This window comes from Eutrigla gurnardus (genome assembly GCF_963514095.1).
Source record: "Eutrigla gurnardus genome assembly, chromosome: 13".
NCBI lineage: Eukaryota > Metazoa > Chordata > Actinopteri > Perciformes > Triglidae > Eutrigla > Eutrigla gurnardus.
The window spans coordinates 9,160,598-9,185,960 of NC_139936.1; the positions used below are offsets into that span (position 1 = coordinate 9,160,598).

General features: G+C 40.9%; 2 protein-coding genes across 3 annotated transcripts in view; both read left to right on the plus strand.

Annotated features, from left to right (window-relative positions):
* Window positions 1–411: 411 nt before the first annotated feature.
* On the plus strand, window positions 412–1,677 carry LOC311023710 (C2 calcium-dependent domain-containing protein 4C; the record flags this gene model as incomplete). Its single annotated transcript, XM_084025702.1, has 1 exon — window positions 412–1,677. One exon carries the CDS (start codon window positions 412–414, stop codon window positions 1,675–1,677), a length of 1,266 nt encoding a protein of 421 aa, XP_083881828.1.
* Window positions 1,678–2,914: 1,237 nt separating this feature from the next.
* The window catches only part of vps13a (vacuolar protein sorting 13 homolog A), a 32,580-nt gene continuing 10,131 nt past the window's right edge, over window positions 2,915–25,363 (plus strand). For both annotated transcript variants that reach the window (XM_084023988.1, XM_084023989.1), the window contains exons 1-54: window positions 2,915–3,077; window positions 3,672–3,715; window positions 3,812–3,854; window positions 3,933–4,028; window positions 4,384–4,485; window positions 4,770–4,879; window positions 5,058–5,117; window positions 5,272–5,331; window positions 6,306–6,386; window positions 6,734–6,791; window positions 7,200–7,327; window positions 7,491–7,597; window positions 7,705–7,876; window positions 8,625–8,687; window positions 9,303–9,435; window positions 9,547–9,641; window positions 9,935–10,077; window positions 10,522–10,723; window positions 10,801–10,915; window positions 11,078–11,214; window positions 11,381–11,513; window positions 11,656–11,773; window positions 11,884–12,028; window positions 12,274–12,382; window positions 12,500–12,666; window positions 12,803–12,959; window positions 13,121–13,200; window positions 13,318–13,377; window positions 13,537–13,735; window positions 13,860–13,976; window positions 14,151–14,254; window positions 14,445–14,612; window positions 14,821–15,128; window positions 15,259–15,406; window positions 15,704–15,875; window positions 16,116–16,240; window positions 16,364–16,530; window positions 16,840–17,096; window positions 17,246–17,430; window positions 17,553–17,696; window positions 17,819–18,028; window positions 18,200–18,343; window positions 18,614–18,715; window positions 18,808–18,960; window positions 19,055–19,313; window positions 19,658–19,818; window positions 20,174–20,277; window positions 20,422–20,734; window positions 22,648–22,784; window positions 22,966–23,260; window positions 23,559–23,663; window positions 23,809–23,955; window positions 24,129–24,260; window positions 24,446–24,579. In XM_084023988.1, the coding sequence (XP_083880114.1) occupies window positions 2,978–3,077; window positions 3,672–3,715; window positions 3,812–3,854; window positions 3,933–4,028; window positions 4,384–4,485; window positions 4,770–4,879; window positions 5,058–5,117; window positions 5,272–5,331; window positions 6,306–6,386; window positions 6,734–6,791; window positions 7,200–7,327; window positions 7,491–7,597; window positions 7,705–7,876; window positions 8,625–8,687; window positions 9,303–9,435; window positions 9,547–9,641; window positions 9,935–10,077; window positions 10,522–10,723; window positions 10,801–10,915; window positions 11,078–11,214; window positions 11,381–11,513; window positions 11,656–11,773; window positions 11,884–12,028; window positions 12,274–12,382; window positions 12,500–12,666; window positions 12,803–12,959; window positions 13,121–13,200; window positions 13,318–13,377; window positions 13,537–13,735; window positions 13,860–13,976; window positions 14,151–14,254; window positions 14,445–14,612; window positions 14,821–15,128; window positions 15,259–15,406; window positions 15,704–15,875; window positions 16,116–16,240; window positions 16,364–16,530; window positions 16,840–17,096; window positions 17,246–17,430; window positions 17,553–17,696; window positions 17,819–18,028; window positions 18,200–18,343; window positions 18,614–18,715; window positions 18,808–18,960; window positions 19,055–19,313; window positions 19,658–19,818; window positions 20,174–20,277; window positions 20,422–20,734; window positions 22,648–22,784; window positions 22,966–23,260; window positions 23,559–23,663; window positions 23,809–23,955; window positions 24,129–24,260; window positions 24,446–24,579 (7,508 nt within the window). In that variant the 5' untranslated portion in view covers window positions 2,915–2,977. The remainder of the gene's footprint in view (window positions 3,078–3,671; window positions 3,716–3,811; window positions 3,855–3,932; window positions 4,029–4,383; window positions 4,486–4,769; window positions 4,880–5,057; window positions 5,118–5,271; window positions 5,332–6,305; window positions 6,387–6,733; window positions 6,792–7,199; window positions 7,328–7,490; window positions 7,598–7,704; window positions 7,877–8,624; window positions 8,688–9,302; window positions 9,436–9,546; window positions 9,642–9,934; window positions 10,078–10,521; window positions 10,724–10,800; window positions 10,916–11,077; window positions 11,215–11,380; window positions 11,514–11,655; window positions 11,774–11,883; window positions 12,029–12,273; window positions 12,383–12,499; window positions 12,667–12,802; window positions 12,960–13,120; window positions 13,201–13,317; window positions 13,378–13,536; window positions 13,736–13,859; window positions 13,977–14,150; window positions 14,255–14,444; window positions 14,613–14,820; window positions 15,129–15,258; window positions 15,407–15,703; window positions 15,876–16,115; window positions 16,241–16,363; window positions 16,531–16,839; window positions 17,097–17,245; window positions 17,431–17,552; window positions 17,697–17,818; window positions 18,029–18,199; window positions 18,344–18,613; window positions 18,716–18,807; window positions 18,961–19,054; window positions 19,314–19,657; window positions 19,819–20,173; window positions 20,278–20,421; window positions 20,735–22,647; window positions 22,785–22,965; window positions 23,261–23,558; window positions 23,664–23,808; window positions 23,956–24,128; window positions 24,261–24,445; window positions 24,580–25,363) is intronic.

A 25,363-nucleotide genomic window follows, 5' to 3' on the forward strand; every position in this document is an offset into this window, starting at 1 on the left:
CAACTAAATGCACACCGCTGATTCTGATTGCCATCCACCCAGAGTGTCTCTTTACACATGTGTTGCTGTGTGTATGTGCGTGTACAGCCTGTTTTCTGATGAAGGTGGGGGCGGCAGACCAATGACGCAGAGCCTCGTGTTTACCTTTAAAATCTGTCACTAGCACATCCGTCACACTTGTACTGATCATTCTTTTGGACACGTCGAGGCCTCAGCAGGTGAGGAGAAAATATTTGTTCATTATTTGGGATCAAATTTAACTTCCTTTTTTTCTAGTTCTGAAGTGTTTTCTGTTTGATTCACATAAATTATATATAATATAATGTTGTTGTTGTTTTTTTTCTTTGTGGCCAGAGGAAAAAAAGGACTTTACAAAGACTTCACATCATATTAAACCTTCAGAAAATAACTATGTGGGTGTTTGGGAAGATCAGGGAGAGCATGGAGAGCATTCCTCTAGAGCTGAGTCGTTGGACGAGTGAGGAGCATATCTTTCTGTCTTCTAAGGGCGGCCTCTCTTACAATCAGAATCTACACAACAACATCCTCACCCCAGACAAGATCCCAGAGTTCTGCCTGCCCCCCAGGCTGTGCAAGAGGGGCATGCAGCTGGAAGCTGAGACAGCAGCACCTTCCCTGCACCACCAGAACCAGATGCCCAAGAGCCGCTCTTCCTCAAACAATACACTTCAAAAACCAAAGATGAAGGATACGAGGATGAAGAATGGTGATGGATCAGTGGCTTGGAAAGCTACAAAGAAACCGTTGCCATTTTCTGCAGAGGGTTATGGCCTGGCTGGGATATATGAGAGCCCCAACACTCGAAGAAAAGAGTCTTTGTTCCATTCAAAGTGCCCTGTTTACATGTTCGATAGAAGCCTTCCTACTGCAGCACCCAGGCTGGCAAAGGTTACAAACCTGTCCAAGAAAACTGCATCTGAGTTTTTCCATTTGTTTTCATCCAAGAGCCTGTCAGAGACGGGAAGCCCAGGAAGTGAAACACTTTCTTCCAGTGGCTCCTCTCTCCTCAGTTCCCCTTATAATGCTAAATCCTCACGCTACTTCCCACTGAGCAGTGTCCATCTTAAAGGAGCAACATCCTGTCCTTCATTAATTGACAGCAGGGTGGACAGTGGGAGGCGGAAGAAGGGGGGGTTAAGTCTGACAACCTCACCCAGTAGCCCATCAAGCTCAAAGGGGAGCTCACTCACCTTAGCTCCACCTGTCCTCATCCCGTTGGATGTTCTGCAGTGCCAGGAGAGACTTCAGCACGACCACGTCCTCTCTTTGCAGGGCCGTGGCAAAGTGCACATCTTCGCTGAGCACAGCACATTCACCACACACCCGTTTCCATCGCTTTCCACGGTTAGAGTCCGTGTGGTTTCTGTGGAAGGCCTATGGGAAGATACCGACCGAGGAACCCTGAACTGTGCAGTGAATCTGTGTCTGAACCCAGGAAAACTGCAGCAACAGGAGAGCGCCACCATCAGGAACTGCCACAGCCTTGTGTTTAATGAAGATTTCTTCTTTACAGAGCTAAGTCGAGAGGATCTGCTGGAACTGCAGTTCAGGTTAAAAGTGGTGGATAAACCTGCAGCTGGAAAATTGAGGAGAGGGACAGTGATTGGAGTGATCTCCAAACCACTGTCTCAGTTACTGTCTCTTAAAAAGGGGTAGGAGAATAACTCATGTTGTGTTAATTGGTATGCAGACACCACATAATGTGATAATTATCACCATATGTATAAAAGAAAAAGGGTTGACAAAAAGGACATAAATATTATAGTGTGTGTAGACTTTATGAAGACTGATTTTGCAGCTGCTTTATAGAAATGTGTGACTGCACAAACTGCAGTGTGATTTGTAGCATGTTTATGTTAGATTACCTTGTTTTCAGACAAAACCATACAGATTATAACAGTTTGGGATCAGCATGTCAACATGAAGATTATTTTTCATTTCAAGTAGGTCTATTGGTTTGAGAGTGCTATGAAGTTACAGTTCACTTACATTACTTACTTAAACACTGTTACGTAAATGAAACTCACTGGTGTGGCCAGGGGACATATCTTTACATAAAAACATGTAAAAGAGCACTTTTAATTCAATTTAACTGATGTTATTGTGTTTGTAAATTGTGTCAATGTACTGTTTGGTTTCATCAATGGTTCGTAAAAATAAAGGTTTTGAATTTGTGCATATGTTTTTTTTGCCAGTTTTATTATTAAAGACAGCAAGGCTATGTAATAAAAAGCTCGCATAAGGCCACTTACTATCCACTTAGCCTCAGTTCCCCTGTTGCAGCCGATTGCAGCAGTAGATTAATTTGCAGAGTTCATAGGAAACGTCACGCATGCGCAGTAAAATCTGTTCTGCACTTAGCGAAAGCCGATATGTCTCAATGTCCCTGTTGTCAGACGTTCAATAAACACCGTTCTGATGTTGCGTTAAAACCCCACCTTATATTTGAACGTATACTCATATATTTATTTTATTTTATGATTTTATTTATTTGTTTCGCTATCTATTTTATTTATTGAATGGTGAATTTTAGCACCCACTCATTCATAACCACGTTATTTTTTGTTTCTCTGCACTTTATTCGGTTATCTCCTAAAATGTAATGATCACTTTATTTTACAGGTCCACACATTTCAGGGTAAACAAGGTGATAATTATTAGATTGCCCCTAAACATTTACCTCCACATATATTGACCATTATTTAAGAATTACAATCCGGTATTTCCTAATAGGCAGTTACGTTTTCACAATCCCTTACACGCTGCTGTATGAAGAAACACGCCAAAACCATTGCGTAGCCTCATTAGTCGCATCCTTCATTCAATAGCCTTGTGAATTCACCGGAAATGTGCAGCGTCGAAACACCGCCCACCGCAGCACGTCATAATCAGACGTTGAGGCGAACGAGTCCTCAGAATGTAAACATGGTGACAGGTAGATGAGAAAAACGCCAAAATGGTCTTCGAAAGCTTGGTGGTGGATGTCCTCAACCGGTTTTTAGGAGACTACGTTGTCAACCTTGACAGCTCGCAGCTAAAGCTTGGCATATGGGGAGGTAACCGAACTTGTGTCATTTTAGTGGACTGTACTCGCTAGACAAGCTAGTTAGCTAATGCTAACTGACGTTAGCCACCAGTCATGTGTGTGTGTGTGTGTGTGAGGCTCCCTCAGCTGTCAGTGTCCGTTTATCTAGTTCAACGTTAGCTGTGCAGTGTGAGCAAGACGGTGCAACCAAATACGAGTTTATAGATAGATCAGTCCGCATTGTTAAATTCGGAGTTCTACAATTACCGTATGTTAACGTGCTTCCTTTGCTACTGTATGATTGTTTGATCAGCGCATTCGGGCGAGCTTTAGAGGAGCGAGCGGTTGGGTGTCACACCCTTTCACACAGCCACAGAGCTTAAAGTTCACCGGCACCAAAGGAGGCAATTGAGGATTAGAAGAGAGGTTTCAGAGCCGCTGCTAAACGTGTACCAACTTGTACCAACTAGTTATCTCGCAAAAACACAGTTTCTGTTCCACCAAACCAAACCACTTCCTCTGTAGAGTCTGTTTTTCTGTGGACCTCATGACACAAAACTAATATGTTCAAACGATCACATTGTACATGGTAGCAATCAGTAACCAAATACTCCTGTCATCACAGGTGATGCTGTTCTTACGAATCTTGAAATAAAGGAAAATGCCTTGGTAAGTTGCAAAAAACATATGCTTAAGTGTCTTACTCAGTAAACTTAGTCTGTCATTATATTCGGGCATTCATAATGGGTTTGTTTTCTGTTGCAGAGTCAACTCGACATTCCTTTTAAAGTCCGAGCCGGTCATATAGGTGAGATCTACTGTCCCTATCTGCCACTTTGCCTTCTGTACAGCAGATGATTGGCTCATTTTGGGTTTCTGTTATTAGGGCGGCTGCAGCTCAGGATACCATGGAAGAACCTCTACACCCAGTCAGTAGAGGCAACACTGGATGGCGTCTATCTGCTGATAGTCCCCACAGCAAGTAAGATCACCATCTGTGTAAAGCTAAACACATAGACAGTTATGAGATTTAAACTCTCGTCATACATTATAGCATATTCCTGAATAATATTAACCTGCTGTATCTTAATGTTAATGTTTAGACTCATCTATTTACATGCATTTAAAATATTAGTAATATCAAGTTTAGTCCAATGTATAACCCTTATGATTAGCAGACACGACACAGTGTAGCACAGTTATTGGAAAAAGAAGGTCTCTCACTTATTCATGACCGTAAAGACAAACAGGAAACTCAGGCTAAACCTTCTCTATGTTTAATCGTTTCCAGAGATGTGAAGACAAATCATAATTTGTATTGATCCCATTCTTTCCAGGTATAAAGTACGATGCAGAAAAGGAAGAGAAGCAGCTACAGGAGGCTCGTCAGAGGGAGCTACAGCGGATAGAGGAGACGAAGCTGAAGGCTGCAGAGCAAGGTCAGGCTTCCGCTTTGACTTTTGTGTGTTTCAGGTTTCAGAGACATTCTTAGCTAAGCTGTCTGAGTGGAAGCAAGGATTACTACAAATTATTAGACAATGCCAACTCATGCTGAGATGTATGTTGCATTTAAAAGCAATGTAAAAGAATGCAAGGGAAGATTTGTAATGTTGTTACCTATCAGGGATCAAGAGGTCAAATCTTTGTTCCTTAAGTAAATCTTTAGTAGAGCTGTAGGACCAGATCAGGTCTCATATGTATCTTATTGGTCTGTGTTTGACAGAGGACCCTAATCTGGAAAAGCAGGACACCTTTGTTGAGAAGCTTGTAACTCAGGTCATCAAAAACCTGCAGGTCAAGATCTCCAACATCCACGTACGCTATGAAGATGATGTGAGTATTTCAACCAAGTTACGGTATGGCAATAACTCAAAATTGTGTTTGTGAAGTGCAGAACAACAGGCGATTTATATTTTTCGATCCCCCATCAATGACAGCGCGGATCATTCAAAGTAAATACTGTATAATCTTAACCAGGTTTAGCTCTTATTTCTCTCGTTTACCTCCACAGGTCACTAATCCGAATTGTCCTTTGTCATTTGGAGTGTCACTTAAAAACCTCAGTCTTCAGGTAATGTGTTGTAATGTCCCCCTGTCAGATTATAGCATATATTACATTCAGAATTAATCATAAATGATTGCATCAAACATAATATCATATATGTAAACAATTTAAAGTAATCTTGAGAAGGCACCACATCTCACTGCTTGTTTGACCTTTTCAGACATGTGATGAAAAATGGAGTCCAAGACTTTTGGATGAGAATTCCAGGCTTTTCTTCAAGGTATGAAATTCAACCACTTAATCTGTCAGCTATGCCTGTATTTTATAACATACACGTTTACATTTTATATAGGATATATCAAATGTTTCCCATGTGACACTGCATGTTTTTTGGCATTAAATGTAATTGCTTTGTCCCTTCAAAATGAAAATGAAACTACGGGAGCTTTCACAGCTGTAGTTCAGTTCATTTGGTCCAGACCAAGGGAAATATTCCAGTGACAGACAGAAATGAATGGAGCACTTTAATGCTCCTTATGTGTCTATTTATGTTCCTGCATGAATAAATGATTCTAAGCATTATAATAAGGATTATTAGACTGCGAATCGACTGAACATTATGATGAATAATGGTAGACACAGGGCTGCTGTTGGGGAGCACATGGACATGTGCACAAGACATATTACTGAGGCATCGCTGTCAGACACTTTTCAAAAGAGAACATCTTTTGACCTTTTAATCAGGGAAAATACCCAAGCGGACATGCTTATGTATCTATATGGCCTTACATACAAATTCATGTGATTGCTACCTGAACGATGTCACGATCAGCAGATGGGTTTATTAGTTGCTTAGCTTTGGAAATCGAGCTAAAATCACATAGCTGCTATCGTGAAATCCTGTGTTTGCGTTTAGACCACAAACAAACTGCTAGGTTCTTTGCACCAGGTTTCGATTGACAGCTTTCACACCAGCCCAAATTAAACACACTAATCTTGCAAGCAGCTTGAGGTTGTTTACCCTGAATCAAACGGGTTAGGTGTGAAAGCAACTTTACCTTTTGGAAAACTTTAATTTGAACCGGTTCGGTTTGTCAGCAGTTGGGAGCTAGTAGTTAAGAACCAGTTTTATTTTCTCATAAACTGATCAAAACTTTAGAAACATGAAAACATTGCACATTGTCACCTACTGTATGTGTTATCCTCATGGTACACATCTGTACTACTCTAATTGCTTTGTGTTTTCCTTCTCAGTTGGTTCAACTGGACAACTTGTTTGCCTACTGGAATGTCAACTCTTTGCTCTTTTCCAATCACAGTGCAGATGAGGCCTTGGTGAGTCTCTATTATTACACTGTTGTACCTTACCTTATTCTGCTTCATTGAGGCACCACCTCATTATTGTTGGCTCACAGAACAAACTTGGACAGCCAATTTCACTTGCAGGCAATAGAACAGTTTCAAAGTAACAGTCATGATACAAAAGGCCTCTGTAAATACATCTGTAATCAATGCGCATTTTGTTAACCATTCATTTAATCCATAAAGACTCTTTCCAGAAGCTCAATGAGTACAAGGTTTATAAAAGTGATGTTGTAATTGTTTACTTCTGCATGATTTTAAAGCAGTATGGGGAAAAAAGAATATGAAATATGTTAAGAGGTCCTCTCGTCTTTTTGTAGCAATGTCTTCAGAGCAGCATGGAAACCCACAACTCCCTTTCTATCGGCCATGACTTCAGTGAGTGTCTCACTGTCCTCTCACGGATCATTTACAATTGTATACTGTTATTGAAAAACGTAATGATTTTGAAAATGTTGTCTAGACCGCCCATCGACAACCACATGTCAGTTGAAATGCATGAATCAGTATATAGAATGTGATTTTGCCTAAAAAAAGTGTGACTCACACAGCCTGATGCACCATCCCCACCCACACATTTTACCACATTTGCAGCATATTGCAACAGATTTTGTTTTGTGGCACAAGCTCAGAGATGTCGGGTGTTTTCCAAACATTTCTGTCAGAGCATTTTATTTAAAAATTGCTATCTGTATGTAATGAGAGTTTAAATACATATATCATGCTTTTTGAAGAAGAATACCAAACCAACATTTAAATAATCTATTCCTCATTGTCGGTCCACAGTTTTTCGTCCGATCTCAGCGGACGCTAAGCTGCGGATGAATCCCAGGTCAGATGTGGACTTCTCCTCTCCCAAAGTGGACCTAACGGTCAATCTCAGTGAGGTGGCCATTGAACTCAACAGACCCCAGGTAGGTGTTGTGTTCTAAACTTGTTTAAAGAGAAATTAAAGACAGACAACGTAGGGGAAAATTACTTAAAATGTAAAATGGCAAATAGTCACAGGAGTTGTCTCAAATGCACTTTTGTCAGTGAGTTTACCAATGAGTAATTGCTTACTTCCTCTCTTTCCAGTACATTAGCATCCTGGAGCTGCTGGGCTCAGTGGATATGATGTCCCGGAATCTGCCGTACAGGAAGTACAGACCCGAAGTCCACCTTCACATGAATGCCTGCATATGGTCAGAAAATACTTTCACATGACCATGTGACGTTTTACAAACCTCTTTGCTACTTAATTTTGCAGATAGTGAAGCAGTATGTATGCTTCTATGTTCCTGTCTTGCAGGTGGAAGTATGTGATCACAGGCATCCTGGAGGTGGATGTGAAGCCTCGTCTCCGCATGTGGTCATGGCAGCGCATTCGCAGTCACCGGCAGATGGTAAAACGATACCGAGAGCTCTACAAGGCCAAAATCACCTGCAAGAAACCCACCGAGGAGCTGCTCAAGTGCCTTGAGGTGGGACAGGGCTGAACTGAGTGGAGGGGATGATTACATCACTTCCATATACCAATATTATTTCAAATTCTGTTGTTAATGTCTTGAATACACGTCCATTATTTTTAGATATCTTTCATTTGTTTACAAATACGTTGACAGATCTTTTGTGTATTTGTGTACATTTTATGAAATTGAATGAGGACAGAGGCCAAATTAGGTAGATAAGGAAGAGAAGTTTAAAAGCATTGTTCCTTATTTACTTTCGTCCAGTCATCACATCTCTTGCATCATCTTGCAATTTTAGTTGTGTTGTGACTTTGAGTTCTGGACATTTTTGACTAACTTTTTGCACCACTTAATTTATTTCTGCTGGGACATTACTGCTTGTGTGAGTCAATTGTACACTGGGAAATATCTTCTTGACCACACTGACCCTAATTCATTGCCTATATGAAGTGCAAATGTAATATAATATGCAAGCCGTTAATTACAAAGATATTACCTTTTTAATATCCTGTCAGTGATGCTTTGCTCCAGCCATTATTACCCACATATCTAGTGTTCAAACGTATAAATGAATTGAAGTGTATTTGAGATTGATGATGTACCTCAGAGAAGAACAACATTAGCTCCCTGTTTTCTCTGTTCTGTTAGCATCCTTTACCCCCCTTTCCTGTGATATATTGGACATTGAGTAATTGATGCATTCCTGCATGGAGTAACAAGAAGCCACGGAAATCTCTAATCCGCTTGAATCTATTCTCAGGAGCCTGAGAAGACCTTGGATATTTTTAACATCACGTTGGCCAGACAGCAGGCTGAGGTGGAGGTAAGCTCCGTCTTACCTACAGTATACTGGGCATCTTCACTTTGTATGCTTACTTTGTACTGTATCTTAAGTATAAACCGTAATGACCACTAACCGATTCTGTCCTCAGATATCCTTTTAATCTCCTGTACTTTCCACTGTTACAGAAAAAAAAACTACTTTTCCATTCATGTCAGTGAATTTAAGAAAAGATATAATACATAGTACAATTACTTTTCACAAAGGAACTGTGTGTCTTCCCTAACATAGAACATATGACCAAAGTGACACGCGAGATACACATAATCTTGACTTTCCTGCACAGTACTTTGGTTTAGACAACAATAAATTTCTCAGGCACTTTATTGCTTATAAATATTGGTGGCCAGCAAAATAATATGTTGTTTTGGATTAATTTCATGTGACACATAATGAAGTGAATATCTGTTTCTCTGATTTATCTCTTAATCTCTGTTGATACAAACTGAATAGAGAAAACTTTGGAATTATGCCGAAGTGAACGACCAATATATTGAGATGTTTGAATTACTCTGTGTCAGGGTAAGACAGCTCATTTCTCATTTGTTTGAAAATGGTAAAAAAATAAAAATACGTTTTTTTTTTTTACTTGCCCAGGCAAGCAAGGCAGGCCTACGCATTTATCGTCCAGGGCTTAAGATGGAGGAAGAAGAGTCTCAGGGTTGGCTGAGCTGGATGTGGAGTTGGGGAGGAGAGGCTGAAACAGAAACAAAAGAGGTCAAGTCTGGAGGTAGGATGTAGAAAACAGCAAGACATCTACAGAAAAGACTAATGTTTTTCTTACTCCTCATATTCTTACACTCCTTTTAATTCCCTCTCTCCCTGTCTCACTCTGTCTCAGGTTTTGATGAGCTGTTAACTTCAGCTGAGAAAGCCAAACTCTACACTGCCATTGGATACAGTGAGACTGCTGCTAATCCCAACCTGCCAAAGAATGTGAGTCACTCCCCCTCGACACCCATTTGTCAACTAATAATACGTTTCCGTTTGGCTCTCCATCCCACTTAAAGGAATACTTCACCCCCCAAAATGATAATTTGTATATCAATTTACATTACTTAGATTTTACTTTGGAAGTTTTCTTGTAGAAGGTAACACTGTTTGAGTAATTGATATTCAAAATTATAATTTTGGGGGTGAAGTATTCTTTTAAACAATATTACTAACATCAAAATGCAAATACTGTATCAGATACGTTGATTATGATCTATGTTGTCATTTCATTATAGTTTGAGGACATGAAAGTAAATTTCCACATGGAGAAGCTGTCTCTGTCCATCAAAGACAATAAGGACAAAAATGAGATCATCAGGCTGACTGTGGGAGAGCTCATGTCCACTCTCACACAAAGACCTGGAGCACAAGCCATCAAGTATGTCATAACCTTCCTTCATGGCTTTGATAGTATGTGTACAATATGTTTTGAAGAGCCTGGTCTCAAGTGCAAATACTAATTTTACATTGGATTAAGTTTTGTTTAAAAAAAAAAAAAAAAAAAGCTAAGGTAACTTACTTTTAATATTAAAATGTGTACAACCTAGGAATGCAATATGTATTTATTTTTTAAAAGGTCAATTTGATTATTAAATTGTCACTACAACAAGTAGAAGGGAAGCTTGGGGCGATGAGATAGACGATGAGAGACAAGTAGAAGGCAGTTTGTTGTTTTATTAACACCAACTCCCTTTTTGTAGCTGGTCTTATTTATTCAGCAGGATGGATTTCATAGTCTCTTTCCTTTTGCCCCCAATATATCTCATCCTCTAGGATCATGGTTTGCAATGACATTTGGTCTCTTTTCCTTTTTTCCCATCAGACTCACAGCCCAGCTTAGTTTGTTTGAAGTCAGCGGTCTGGCCAGTAACCGGCCAGCACCAATCCTCCTGTCATCAAGGAAGGCAGCCACAGGAGCAGGGACCCCGCTGCTTTGCATCCTGTTTGAGACCAACCCACTGGATGAGAGCGCTAACCAGCGGCTTCATGTGGAATCACAGCCGTTGGAAATCATCTATGATGCTGTGAGTGGTGTCTGTCAGTGTGCATGAAAAAGACCTGGTTCATATTTAATGGATTCTTCGTTTGTGTGTCTGTGTAGATTACAGTGAACAGCATGTCAGCGTTCTTTATGCCTCCTGACGACCTGCAGCTGGATGAGCTCACCAACGCCACCCTCATGAAACTGGAGCAGTTTAGAGACCGCACAGCCACTGGTCAGTTGCACGTTCATGTTCAAACATCTGTTGGCTCTATGATATGAATAATATAATATATTATACTGCAATTTAGGGGTGAACACAACGCTGATCTTTTGTGTTTATGTTTATGTTTTGGCTGTGATTGATAAGTTAATGCCCTTTTGTTTTTGTTTTTAGGCTTGATGTATGTGATTGAAACACAGAAAGTTCTGGACCTGAAGGTGAATCTGATGGCCTCCTATGTCATCGTTCCACAGACTGGCTTTTACAATGGCACTCAGAACATCCTACTGTTGGATCTTGGACATTTCAAGGTAACGGAGTGCAAAGCTTGACACTGGGCTGAAAATCCATTTGTACAGAATTGTGTCAAAATCCGACTTTTGATCACAGAGTATAAGTGAATAAACTTATTTAAGGCTTCATTTGAAGGCTTTAAAGTTACAAAGTTTGAACATTTAAATGTTGTCGTCTTCTCAGATGTCCAGTCAAAGCAAGAAAAATCTGCCTCAGCTGTCGGTGTTCTCCAGCAACATCGAAGACATCATGTCCAGAGCATACGACAGCTTTGACATACAGCTTAGCAGCTTGCAGTTCCTTTATAGCAAACCAGGTACAACACAGCCTTCCAAGTTTCAAAGCTTCTTTTGATTTTTATTGTGTTTGTTGTTGTGACAGTTTGTTCAAGCTACTGTCATGCGTGTGCGTGCATGTGTGCGCCTTTGAAAAGCAATAAAAACGTTTGTGTGTGATAGATGGCAACTGGAAAATAGCCCGAAAGCAGAAACAGTCACCGCTCCACATTCTAGAGCCAGTGGATCTAAATGTTGTTTTCAGCAGGGCGATGGTCGTCAAGGACTCCCGCATGGCAAAGTAAGTTTGCAGCGTTTTTTTTCCTATACATCCAGTTATTTTGTTTCGGCTGTTGTAAGGATGTAAGATGTCAGGCACACTAACGTTAAAGGTTGTGTGTGTGTGTCTAGGTATAAGATGTCTGGAGAGCTCCCTCTGCTGTCTCTTCGTATTTCTGATGTTAAACTTCGAAATGTTCTGCAGCTGATAGAAAGTATCCCACTGCCTGAGAGCAGACCTGCTGCACAAGGCACTGCTCAATCCTCCACTCCGAGGGTAACTACCTAGATGGCCCTGTTCACATTTGTGTGGATCAGATAAATAACCTATATGGAACAAAATAATAATCGTTTTATGCAAAATCCAGGAAGAAACTCCTGCTGTTTCTTCTACAGTTTACTGTTGTTCTTCATAGAAAAAAAGATGAATATGAATTAATGAATACAATAACAGTTTTCATAAATCCAGTGTGTTGATAAATTGCTTGTAAGGCTCATATTTTGGTGTTGCTTCTTCCTCAGCCAAAACAGTTCACCCCACAGCTCACGCCGAGAAGACCTCTGAACTTATCTGATCAGCGCTCCTCTATCCTTTTTGAGTCATGTGAGACCATCAGCATCACGTCATTGGGTAAGTCTTCACATTCTACAGCCATGTGCTAAATACTTTGAACACACCCTGTATGTGTGTCCTTAAAGTATTTACAGATGGGGCATTGTGTGTGTTTTTGGTTTTGTCACCATTCAGGATCAGAAGAGGATTTGTTCTACGATGCTCCCAGCTCTCCCATCGGTGATCAGACATTCTTCCCAGATAACCCAATGCCTCTGCGCTACGCGAGCTCAAACCAAAGAAAAGGTTCAGAAACTAAGAAGAACATGACTGAATTCGTCATGATGTTTGAGATCAGTGAGGTACAGAGAGCTCTTGTTGAACTCGGTGACAAACACCATCTGATGCAATTTCAATTCCCTAATTGTCTTTCCATTATTGTCTGAATCTCTCTCCCACTAAATGTGGTCTTCCTCTATGTCCTCTTTGCCCATCTAGTTTTCTGTTCAGTTGTGTCGTCTCTCTGGGGATCAGGAGGTCACTGTGCTCCACTTGGACATAGAGGGTCTGGGCACTGAACTGAAACTACGCACCTTTGACATGACATCTAACACCTACCTACGAGAGATCTGCCTCAAGTGCCCCGAATACATGGGTCAGTAGATGCTGACGTCCAGGAGACATTCATAACTCAATTTGACTAACATTTGGTGATTGCATTCCATGAAGCATTCGTGAATACAAGTCAGGTGAATCTTGGCTGCAGTTTTTATTTCTCATGTTTTTTTGTTTGTTTTGTTTTTCCTCCTTGTATAGATTCTGAAGAGAAGCAGGTTCAGCTGATCACCACTCTAGACAACACAGAGGTTGACCTGCTCACCCTGGAGTATATTAAAGTACGCGTGATATTATATATTAAAACAGACCCCTTTTGGATCTTTCAGTATCCTGGATGAATACATTTCAAGTGTTGGTAAATGGCTTTCTCATTGAGGATTATATGTCTTTTCTAGGCTGATAGGAATGGCCCTGAGTTCAAGTCTCAACACAACAATACAGAACAACTCATCAAGGTGAGGGGAAATATTAATTAACCGGTAATACACTTTCAGCAAATATTAGAACAAAAAAGCAATGGTACTTCATGCAAAAAAAGCCATAGCCAAACGCCATTTTAATGTTTTTCTCCACAATTTCCTTTTTTTACATTTTGATATTGCATTTCCCTTCAGGTGACCTTCTCATCCCTGGATGTCCATCTCCACACAGAGGCTCTACTCAACACCATGAACTTCCTCACAAACCTCCTCCCTCCATCCCCTAAGAAGGAGGGAGGGCAAGAGGAGCTCCCCACCATCCCTGAGGAGGAAGAGCCCGAGGCAGAGAGGGAGGAAGAAAAGAAGGAGGAAGCTACTGTTACCAGGAAAAAAAGTATGAAGTCCTTTCAGAGTTTCATTCTCTTTTACATTATAAAAAACCTTGTTCCTCCTATGGTCCTCTTCACTATATATAGTCGACTATGCACCTTATCTTTCTCCTCACCTCTTTCTCACAGGCACAAAGCGTTCGAAGTTTGCAGATGTGGTAAATCTGCATATCAGAGCTGATCTCCGCTGTCTGAAGGTGTTCATTCGAGGAGAGAAGGCCAGGATCTCTGAGATAAGTATTGAAGGTACGCAAGGATTGTGTTTGACCAAGAAGTTATTAAATCCATTCCTTCACCATTGCAATTCTGTGGATACTTCCCTTCCCCAACTCAGACTTACACACAAAACAAGCTAAACGTTTCATTTGTATTATGATGCAAAATGCAAAAACAATTAAAAATGCTTTCTCAACCATCCAGGTCTGGTTTCTGAGGTTCTGATGAGGAAAAAGGAGATGGAGGTGCTGGCCAACCTGAAGAACATTGTGGTCCTAAATTGCGACAAAGATGCGATTTACAAGAAGGTAAAATCAGCAAATGGCCTTCCTTCTAAAATATTAAGACTATGCTGATCTATCTTGTAGCAATGATGTACTCTTAACTTGTGTTTTACTCTATAAAAACCACATTCTATGTATTCCATACTTTTGAATAAGAATACTTGCTGATTATCATGAGTTCTTTCATTCGTTTTCTCTCTCATTTATTTCTTAGGCTGTGTCTATAGCAGATAAGGAAGTGTTTGCCTTCCGCATGGTAAACTATACAGACGCGACAGAAGGAGACGCTTATCTGGACATGTCTAAAGTGGACACCTCTGTCACACTTACTGTAGGATGCATCCAGGTCATCTTCCTCAACAAGTTTGTCTCCTCCATACTGGTGAGAATCACTTATTCCTGTCAATATATCCAAAACATTCAAAAGTTAGTCTTATCCCATTCAGTTAATGAGAAGTTCACATTTTGGCTGGATTAGTAGTTATTTGCATGGTGATGCGTAATAATTTCTTCTTGTACCCAATTATTTCTGTATTCTAACCCCAACTTCTATTTATTTCCATTCCATTTCCATTCTTTCATCCTCCCAGGCATTCATCAATAACTTCCAGGAGGCTAAAGAGGCCCTGGCTGAGGTGACAGTCCAGGCTGCAGAAAAGGCAGCATCAGGTGTGAAGGAGCTGGCAGAGCGAAGCACTCGGATCGCCCTGAACGTCCACTTCAATGCACCCGTCATCTTCCTACCCCAGTCCTCCACTTCCTCCAATGTCATTGTTGCTGACCTTGGTCTGCTGTCTGTCAAGAACCACTTTAACAAGCAGCCCTTTAAAAAGGAAGCTAAGATTCCGCCTGTTGTGGATATAATGACTGTGAGGCTGACTGACCTCAAGATGTACAGGTCAGAGACCAGCCATCCCAAAGAATTATGATCAAATGTTTATTAACTAAAAGAAGATCATTTTTGTTAGAATAGCCGCATATGCTTTTGATAACCTGTCTCATTGCTTGTGTGTTATTTCTTCTTCCAGGTCCACATACATAGACGAAGGTTTTCAGGGAGAGACTGAGTTGTTGATGCCGGTCAGCTTGGACTTGGAAATCCAGAGAAATCTTTCATGCAACTGGTATCACAGCATACCTGACATAGAGATCACTGCTCATCTTAAGCCAATAAGTGTAAGTAGTACTGTATGGTAGCATGAGAGGGAATGACAGGTTTACAGTGAATGTCATGGTTTTATAGATTTTTATGGGTGCATTTTATTTCATTCATCTCTTTCCTATTCTGGTAAACGGCTCCTATTGGATTCATAATGAACAGGCCTACATTTTAGGATTATGTTAGTGAAAGTGCATTCTTGTCTGTTTTGGGATCTGATCCCAAAATTAGGTCAAGGCTTATGGTGAATATCTAACATAATAAACATTTTTCCCAAATATATTAATTTCATATCCTGTGTCTGTTCCCAACAGCTTATTCTCAGCCAGGATGACATGACAGTTGTCTTGAGGACTCTGAGTGAGAACCTTTCAGAGAGGTCTGATGCTGTTCCACTGCCACCTCCTCCACCCACCACAGACCACTCCTCTGACTCTGTATCTAACAAAGAGTCCCAGGGCTCTGGAACCACTGGGCCAGCCAGCAGTAAGTCATAGTGGTTATTGGTTCTGTTCACATGTGTGTGTGTCCTTCCACAAAATGGAAATGGACCATTTGAGCTTTGAGTTTGATGGATTAAAGTGATCTACAGGGTTTCTAGGACCAGATACCAAATCTTAAAAAGCTTATGAAATCTTCAAATAAATACAAATGTAATATTTAAATCATTGTAACAACAAATAATGTACCTTTCTAACATGTGGTTTGTGCTGTGTAACTTTGTAGGTAACACAGTAGTGACAGCTGCTGTTGTGGAACCCCACAAAAGCAGCAAGCTGAAGAGCACGCTCAAAGTAGACTTCAAGTTCGACTCCATGACACTCGTCTTGTATAGCCCTAACGGGAATGAGGTAATACACACAAACACACACACACACACACACACACATTAAGCAACAATGAAGCTTGTCCATCATCACTTTACAAAACTTGCATAGTTAACACAGTCTCACACATTATATGTCATTATCTAGGTACAACTGGATTCCCACGATGAGCAGCTGAAGTTGGCAGAGTTTACTCTGGGCACCATCTCCACCTCCGTGCACATGTTCTCTGACAGCTCCATGAAGGCTTCGGTCCGACTGGCTGCCTGCCTTCTAGATGACAAGAGACCCAGAATCAAAATGGTCACCCCTAGGTACTCAGCACACACAGACACAGTCTACATTGTGCTATCATGAATAACAATATATCCAAAACGTGATTGATGATATGTTCTTCTTGTCTGTCCTCGGCTGCTGTTATACAGTGTGATTTCACTGATAGACTGCCAGATGTAGAAAACGATCACATTTATTGATCTGCTCCTCTGCTGGAGACTTCTTCTTCTTAACTTTTTAATCCATCTTTTATGTCCATGTTTGGCTCTGACCATCATTTATACGGTGACTTTGTCCTCCCCTCTACATCCCTCCTGTTGATGCCTTTAACCCTCTTACCTCCCTAGGATGATTGCAATGCGTCCCGGTGCAGAACAGAACATGATGGTGGAGGTGAACTACCGTCAAGGCCGGGACGGCACCGTTTTGGACACAGTGGTTCAGGATGTGTACCTGTGTGCCAGCATGGAGTTCCTTCTCACGGTGGCTGATATTTTCCTCAAGGCCACCCAGCAGGGTTTTGCTCAAGCGCCCCAATCCAAACACAGCACTGGAGTGGGAGAGAAAAAGAACATAAACTCCTCTATTACATCTAAAGAGTCCAGTGAGTTAACCATATCATTTGGGATTCAGCAATGATCTGCAAGTTCTCTTAATAAGAGCCTGAAGAAGACATTCTGAAATTATCTTTTAGATCTTGTTGCCTTACTACCTAAACTGATGTTTTCCTATGAAACTCTCTGCCACTGTCAGCTCTAGCTCCAGCCGTAGTGTCAAAGACGGAGATGAATGTCCTGGTGCGTAACCCAGAGATTGTGTTTGTGGCTGACCTGACGCGTGCCGATGCCCCGGCCCTGGTGATGAACACACAGTGTGAACTCGTGATGAAAAGTGGTGCAGAGGGATCACAGATGACTGCTGTCATCAAGGACCTCAAGGTTTGTAATGACATTGTGATGTAACCTTGAAAAAAATGCAGATTATTAAAATAATTAAAAAGTTGTCTTGAATGCAAAAACATAACAATATGATAAAGTTTTGATCATGGCTGTTGTTGTAGGTGATGGCGTGTCCTTTTTTGAGAGAGAAGAGAAAAAACAATGTGACCACAGTGCTGCAGCCGTGTCAGGTGTTCTTCCAGAGTACTCAGTCCCCAACCTCGCCTCAGGCTATGGAAGTCTCCATCAATGCTCTCACATTAAAGGTAGTTATTTTATTATTATCATTAATTCAGGAATCAACTTAAAATAAAATGCATTTTATTAAAATACAAGAAACTGACATTTCTATAAACAGCTGTATATAACTGTATAACTCTCTGCCTAGGTATCTCCAATAATCATCAACACAGTGATGACCATCCAGTCTGCACTGACTCCCGCGGCTGAGACCCCAGAGGAACTGGATAGTCCGGTTCCCGTGGACCTTTGGGAGAAACGGGGGTGGAAGGAACTCAAACTCTGGTTCCTAGAAGAGCAGGGTGATGAAGACACAGAGTCGTCGCCCCCACTGATACCACAGGGAGAGTCATTGCAGGTATGCATTGTGACTCAACGGATAATACTGTATGGTTGATTTAATGTTATAACATAGTCATTTCTGCTTTTATTAACTTTGTTCACGTTTTATAGCACAAAGCCTTAATCTGTTTTGCTGTATTTAATTCTGTATACAGAGTGTCATTTCATTGGCTGTCCATCCCTGCAGGTGACCATCAAATCAATCTGTGTGACGCTGGAGGCTGGAGTGGGACACCGCACTATCCCCATGCTTCTGGCCAAATCCTCCTTCCACGGAGATGTCAAAAACTGGTCCACACTCATTAACTTACACAGCGAGCTCAATTTGGAGGTAACACACATACATTATATATTTATTTCCCTAACTTAATCCAAAGAAACATCAACATTTCACTGTTAAATAGCGGTAGAACTGATGTTTGTAGATGTTTGACTTTTGCAGTTGTTTTCTGTGTTTTTGATCTTGTTGATCTTGATGTTGTTTATATAAATATGAGGAATGGAAGATATTCTTTAAGCTTGTATACTGTATGTTGTAATACTTTACATAGACCAATTGACTAGTATAACTCCTGTGTTTTGTATTGCATTCCAACTTTAGGTTCATTATTACAATGAGGTGATGGGAGTGTGGGAGCCGCTACTGGAGCCCTTAGAAGATGAGGCAGGAGATGGTTTCAGATCATGGAGACTGGAACTTAAGGTATTGAAAAACATAAAAATGATCACCCACATATACTCTTTATACTCATACATGCACGCAGTGCGTCTAACTTCGCTCTATCCTATAACCAGATGAAGAAGAAGCCAGTGAAGTACACGGGTCAGTCAGATGAAGTGGATTACAATGTCCCAGAATATAAGACGGTCATCACCATCAGCAGTAAAGACCAGCTCAACATCACCCTCTCCAACTGTGGACTGGCCATGCTGAGTAACCTGGGCACGGTAAGTGAAGGGCTGTAATCATTTTAAGAGGAAGTCTAAGGAATGTAAGGATAGGTGGTCGTCTGTAATGTTTGTGTTCCTGCCTTTCTCTTAGGCATTTGCAGAGGCTGCCAAACAGACAGCTGACTCCTTCCAGAAGGATGAAGCTCCGTTTGTCGTGAAAAACCGCTTGGGCCTGCCAGTTTCTGTCCGCCACAGTGAGATGTTTAGCCCCATTGGCCAGCAGAGCACCAGCGGCACTGTTGATCTTCAAGATGGGGAAACCCTTGGCATGGACTATTCCACCGCCACAGAATCCGACCAGTTCTCAGCCATGATCTCCTTGAGTGGAAAGGACTACTGCATACAGCCTAGTAAGTTAACCTGTGTACACAATTATACTGTATATGCAAAAGTCATTTGTTTTTAGCATTATCACAAATTGCATTGCACCAAAATGCTTTTACATCTCGGAAACACTGACACAAACCATGTTAAAACTGGGGAGTTAACGTGACTGTAGGCAATTTAAATGATATAAGGAGATTTAATTTTAAAATTATTTTTTTTTACATTTATATATTTGACCAAACTGGTGGTTATTTCATTGTTCTTCCTCCATCCCGTCTAGCGCTCCTATATTAATAGCAGCTTTTCATCATCAAACTATCGCATCAGAAAAATGTCAAATGAACCTGAATTCCTCTGCCCTCTCCAGCTCCGATGGGCCACACATCAGCCAGCGTGATCCCCCTGATCAAAGTGGGGAGGGGACTGTACAGTGTAATGCACAATGACTCGGGAGTCACTCGTTTCATGGTCTGTCAAATTTACTCTGTGGAGGGCAGCAAGTATGTCAAGATCCGCTCCCCTTTCCAGGTACTACATTGATTATATTATACATCTTTATTCTAATGTTTATCTTAAAACAATAATTGTGTTGTGAAAATATGAATTACACTTTCCCTTCAAGGTACATTGATCCCCTCCTGGATTCCTTGTTAACTTGGTCATACAAGCTTATTAACTATGTATTGCTATTATTGTAAATCAATTCCTTGCAGATTACACCAAAATCACTCAAAAATGTTTGAATTCTTTTCAAAATAAATTATAATAAGCACCAGTCCGAGCAGAGGTAGACATTTATATCTTGAAATGGAGTAAGATGTAGAGATACAATTTGAAATGCAAGAATCTCCAATACTGAATTGTTTTCTGTCATTTCATGCAGATCATCAATCATTTCTCAATCCCATTCAAAGTTTTTGAAGGATCAACATGTCTGGGTACAGCTCTCCCCACTGAAGAGTTCTGTGTTCCTCTGGACTCGTATCGGTGAGGGCAAACATATCAACAAGCATGCAAAATGTTTATACAGTCTCTTTGTTTGTCTCTGCACAAGACAGCAAATAGATAGTAGGATTAAGAACGCCTCACAGCATTCCTTCACACACATGTGATCTCCGCTGTCCTGTTCAGGTCTGAGCTGAGCCTTCAACCCATAACAGAAGACGATACTGACGATCAGGATGAGCAGTTTGAGTGCTCAGAGGGTTTCAGCTACGAAGACGTCAGCAACCAGCAGCCCGAGGCACGTCTCCAGCAGACCTGCCGTCGCCGTGGAGATCAGGGCGGTGTATTGATGGTCAACATGGTGCCACTGAAAGATGCTGTGACATTCAAAAACACAGGAGACGTTGGGGAGAACTTTGATGTGCCCTTTGTGCTTCACCTGTGGCCTTCTATCCTGCTTCGCAACCTGCTGCCGTACCCCATCTCTTACAAACTAAAGGTATGCTGTGTCTGGTAATCCTGCTTAGGTGGGCCATTGTAGATTGAAAAGGACCATATGGGTTTGTATTTTTTTGCATACTAAAACAATTTCCCAACTGTACAGTCTTTGGTTTATTGCAATTAATTAAGTATTGTCTGAAGATCCAAGCGTAGAGACCACTTTACTCAAGTTGCTTTAGCATTGGTTTTCTACACTTTTTTTTTATAGTAATTCAATTTACTTTATTGTTTATCATCTGGGTTATATTTTTCAACACAGCAGGGTTTGAACGATTGCTTTTTATAAGATGTCTGTCAGGCAACTTTTTTTTTTTTTTTAAGGCATCAATAAATAAATCAACAAGGTAATTATTACACAGTCCGTTTTGGCAACGACATTGCTGCCATGAACCTTAAAGTCGAAATGCTTTGGAAAATGTGTATACTTTGATGGCAAATTCACCATCATGGTCCTTGAAATACGAAGGGTGCACATCATTCCACACGATTAATATAAGTACAGTAAATATTACTCTCACAACTGTTACAAGCTCTAAATTAAGTCAGGGAATTGCTTTGTTCTGTTTTTTACATAATCTCAACAGATTTAAAGGTGTGCTTTGTTGGCCAGTGACCTTGTTAAAATCTGATACTTCAGATTCACTGTTGAACTCAAAGTCCCGGTCTAATAATAATAATAATAATACATTTTATTTAGAAAGCACCTTTCACGCCACTCAAGGACACTGTACAGCAGTTAAAATCATCAAGCACCAAAACACAAAATAAATCATCAATAAATAAATACCAGAACACAAGAGCACAGAATAAACAAAATTAAAAACATCAGTAAAAATGAATAATGAAAAGAACAAATAGATAAAACTGTGCAGAATAAAAGGGAGATGTTAGGGTGAGAGGTGGTGGAGTGGATAAGCAATTTTAAACAGGTGGGTTTTGAGTTTTGTTTTGAAAAGAGGGAGAGAGTCAATGTTACGGATGTGAGATGGTAAAGAATTCCAGAGTCGGGGAGCAGAGCGACTGAAAGCTCTGCTCCCCATGGTGCTGAGGAGAGCAGGGGGCACAGTGAGGTGGAGAGAGGAGGAAGATCTGAGGGAGCGTGCTGGAGTGGCAACGTGGAGAAGGTCAGACAGGTACGGAGGGGCGAGGTTGTGGATAGCCTTGAAAGTATACAGAAGGATTTTGAATTGTATTCGGAGTGCAACTGGAAGCCAGTGAAGTTGCTGTAGGATGGGGGTGATATGGTGGGAAGAAGGAGTTTTGGTAATGCCACGTGCAGCAGAGTTTTGAACCAGTTGAAGCTTATGGAGAGACTTGTGAGGGAGACCGAAGAGGAGAGAGTTGCAGTAATCGAGACGGGAGGTGACGAGACTATGGACAAGGATGGAGGCGGTGTTGGGAGTGAGGGAGGGACGGAGTCGATTGATATTACGTAGGTGGAAGTAGGCAGCCCGAGTGGTGTTATTGATGTGAGCTTTGAATGATAGAGTCCTGTCAAGGATGACACCCAGACTCTTAACCTGAGGGGAGGGGGAAACTGAGGAGCTGAGGGGGGGGAAACGGTCAAATTTGGAAAGTGTAGATTTGGTGCCAATTAGGAGGATTTCTGTTTTTTCACTGTTTAATTTGAGGAAGTTGGAAGTGAACCAGGATTTGATTTCGGATAAGCAGGTGGTGAGGGAAGAGGGTGGGAGTGCGGAGTTTGGTTTACTGGAAAGGTAGAGCTGGGTGTCATCCGCGTAGCAGTGATAATGAATATTGTATTTACGGAAGATGATGCCAAGGGGGAGGAGATAGGTGATGAAGAGAAGGGGCCCCAGGACAGAGCCCTGGGGCACACCTGTAGTGACTGGGGAGGGGTCAGACTTGAAGGATTTGAGCTGGATGAACTGAGTGCCTGCTATTCAACAGGACAGCGGAGCCTCTACCCCTGAGGCCACTTTGAACCCAGGCCACTCAGCCCAGCTTCACACTGCAGTCATCAACCAATCAAGTCTCGATCTCTGCCTACTGAACTACTTGGCTCAGGACTGGTCTGCCGAGTACAGGTTTGACTTCAATTTCATTTGTTGTTGACGTTTTACATTCCGGTTGTTATTGTGTTCTTGTTGTTTACATATTGTGAGTATATTTGTCATAACATTTCATTATAAAAAGGACAAATCTAAAATTGCTTGCTTTCTGCAGAAGCGTTTCTCATTGGAATAAACCAATTATCCTGTCATTCAGTTTCCACAGTGACCACGAAGAGATCACCTTCATAGTGTTCCAGTCACTACGAGAGAATGACGAAGACGATGGTGAAGGGGCGGAGAGGAAGAGGGCTGAGTTGGATATAGCCGTGCATGTTAAATACGATCAGGGACAAACGGTGGTTGCTATCCACTCACCGTATTGGATGGTGAACAAAACGGGCAGGTTGCTGCAGTACAAGGCTGATGATATCCACCGTAAACACCCCCTGGACTATGACATGCCCCTCCTCTTCTCCTTCAAGCCTCGCTACTTTCTGAAAAACAATAAGGTAAACGGGCCTCAAAGTTAATTAAAAAAAACAGTGTTGTGTTGCTGTTTATGGTGATTTATCTAGATGTTTTTACGAGCATGATTATGCACAGTCTACAGCTTCATGGTGAGAGCTAAGAAATATGTACTGTAGTAATGGACAACTCTTTGACAAATTTAAAAATACAGTAGCTTTGAGGTCGAATTGAAGTCAGTGTTTCTTTGCCTAAACTAGAACATTAAGATGTTAAAAACATCCATATGACTGACATATTCTCAATGCATATGAATTTGATGTCATCTTTTTATTCCCTCAGGTCCGCCTTATGATCTCAGACAGTGAGCACTCTGATGATTTCTCTCTGGATACAGTTGGTAGCTATGGAGATGTCAAATGCAAAGGCCGATTCAAAGATTACTTGGTAAGATTTTGCCACATTTACTGATTTTCACACATAAATGAATTTGAACTTACTGTGATACATGCTTTATTTAAAGTGCCAGCTTTATTGGAGTGGATTTTTGTGTATAACTTAACGTAATTGTGTGACGTCTGTCTGAACTCAGGTTGGTGTGAAGATAGATGCAAGCAGTTTCAGTCTGACCCGCATCGTGACCTTCGTTCCATTTTACATGCTGGTCAACAGAACCAAGCACAGCGTTTTCATATGTGAAGTAGGGCAGGACAACTGGACCGAGGCTAAGCCAGAACAGGTCAGAGCCAATCGCCTTCATCGTTTGCATCGGTCTTTCCCCACACATGCTTTTTTAGGGGAATACTGCTATCAAATACACTGTATTGTTGTAAACATTTCAATTCTTTTTGACTTTAAAGATTAGGATTGATTTACTGTGCAACATTATGTTTTCTTTTATTCCACATTTAGTCAGCTATTCCCTTCTGGCCTGAGAATGACACCAAGCGGCTAAAGATCAAAGTAGAAGGTTGTTTGTTGCCTCCTCGGACTATTGACTTCACACGGCCAGAAAACTGCTTATTGCTTCACTTGGACAATTCTGTGAGTAGACACAAAGATTAGTGTACCTTCATATTAAGTAATTCATGACAAGATGCACTGTGTAGAGACCTTGTTTCCATCTGTTGTAGTGAAATGCACTCATATTGATTTACAGAGCCAAAGCCATTGCAGAAAGCCTTAAAATATATACCAGTATGTAGATTGTTATTTGGTTATTTCTGCAGGTGGGTGGCATCACTGTAGATGTGAACTTGTCGGAGCATTCTGCTACAATCCGATTCTCTGAGTACCACAACGGCGCGGCCCCTTTCCTCATTATCAACCACACAAAAGACCAGACTCTGCAGTTCCATCAAAGGTGAGAAAAAGGAGGACAGTTAAAAGGACATATATATAAACATTTTAAACAGTGCATTTGTATTTGCAAATAGGCTCAGACTGGGGACAATCAAACATGCGACATAATGGGTTCTACCAGGGAAATTAATAATCCTTTGAATCCAAATGATTGAGATGCAGGAAGGAGGAAGAGAGCGGGAGTGAATGAGAAAAGGAGCGAGATGTATTTGAAGTATTTGCTTGAAGAAGGATTGGCACCACATATTGCATTTGGCAGAAGCTGATTTAAATACTTAAACAAACGTGGATATTCTGTTTGCTTGGAACCTGTTATCTTGAGTTGAAGTGTGCATAACATTTACCACTGTTTTATTTAATTATACTTCAAAGCGTTTTGTGGTGTAAGTGTTGTCTTTGAATGTGCTTTTCAAAGTGTTCCAAGTTTCATTTGAATTACTGTGCCATCATCGCCTTAAGAATAATTAAGTGCATAATTAAATGTAAACAGAAATGTTCTCAAAAATAGGATAGGCCAGTTGTGCCATGCAGATTCATTCAGCATGTGTTTTATTTTTCATTTGAGTTTTTCTGCTTATCTCTATATTTTCTATTTCTCAGTTTTTTTTATTTCTAAATGAAGACTTTGCATAAAAAATATCAAGTTTGAATTTCACCAAGAAAGTATGATTTCTTCACGCACGATCAATCAATTTCACTGATATGTAATTTGCATATTTGCTGAATGACGATACTCTTTTTTCCCCCCCGTTGCAGCAGCCTTAAACAGTTAATGACAACTAACA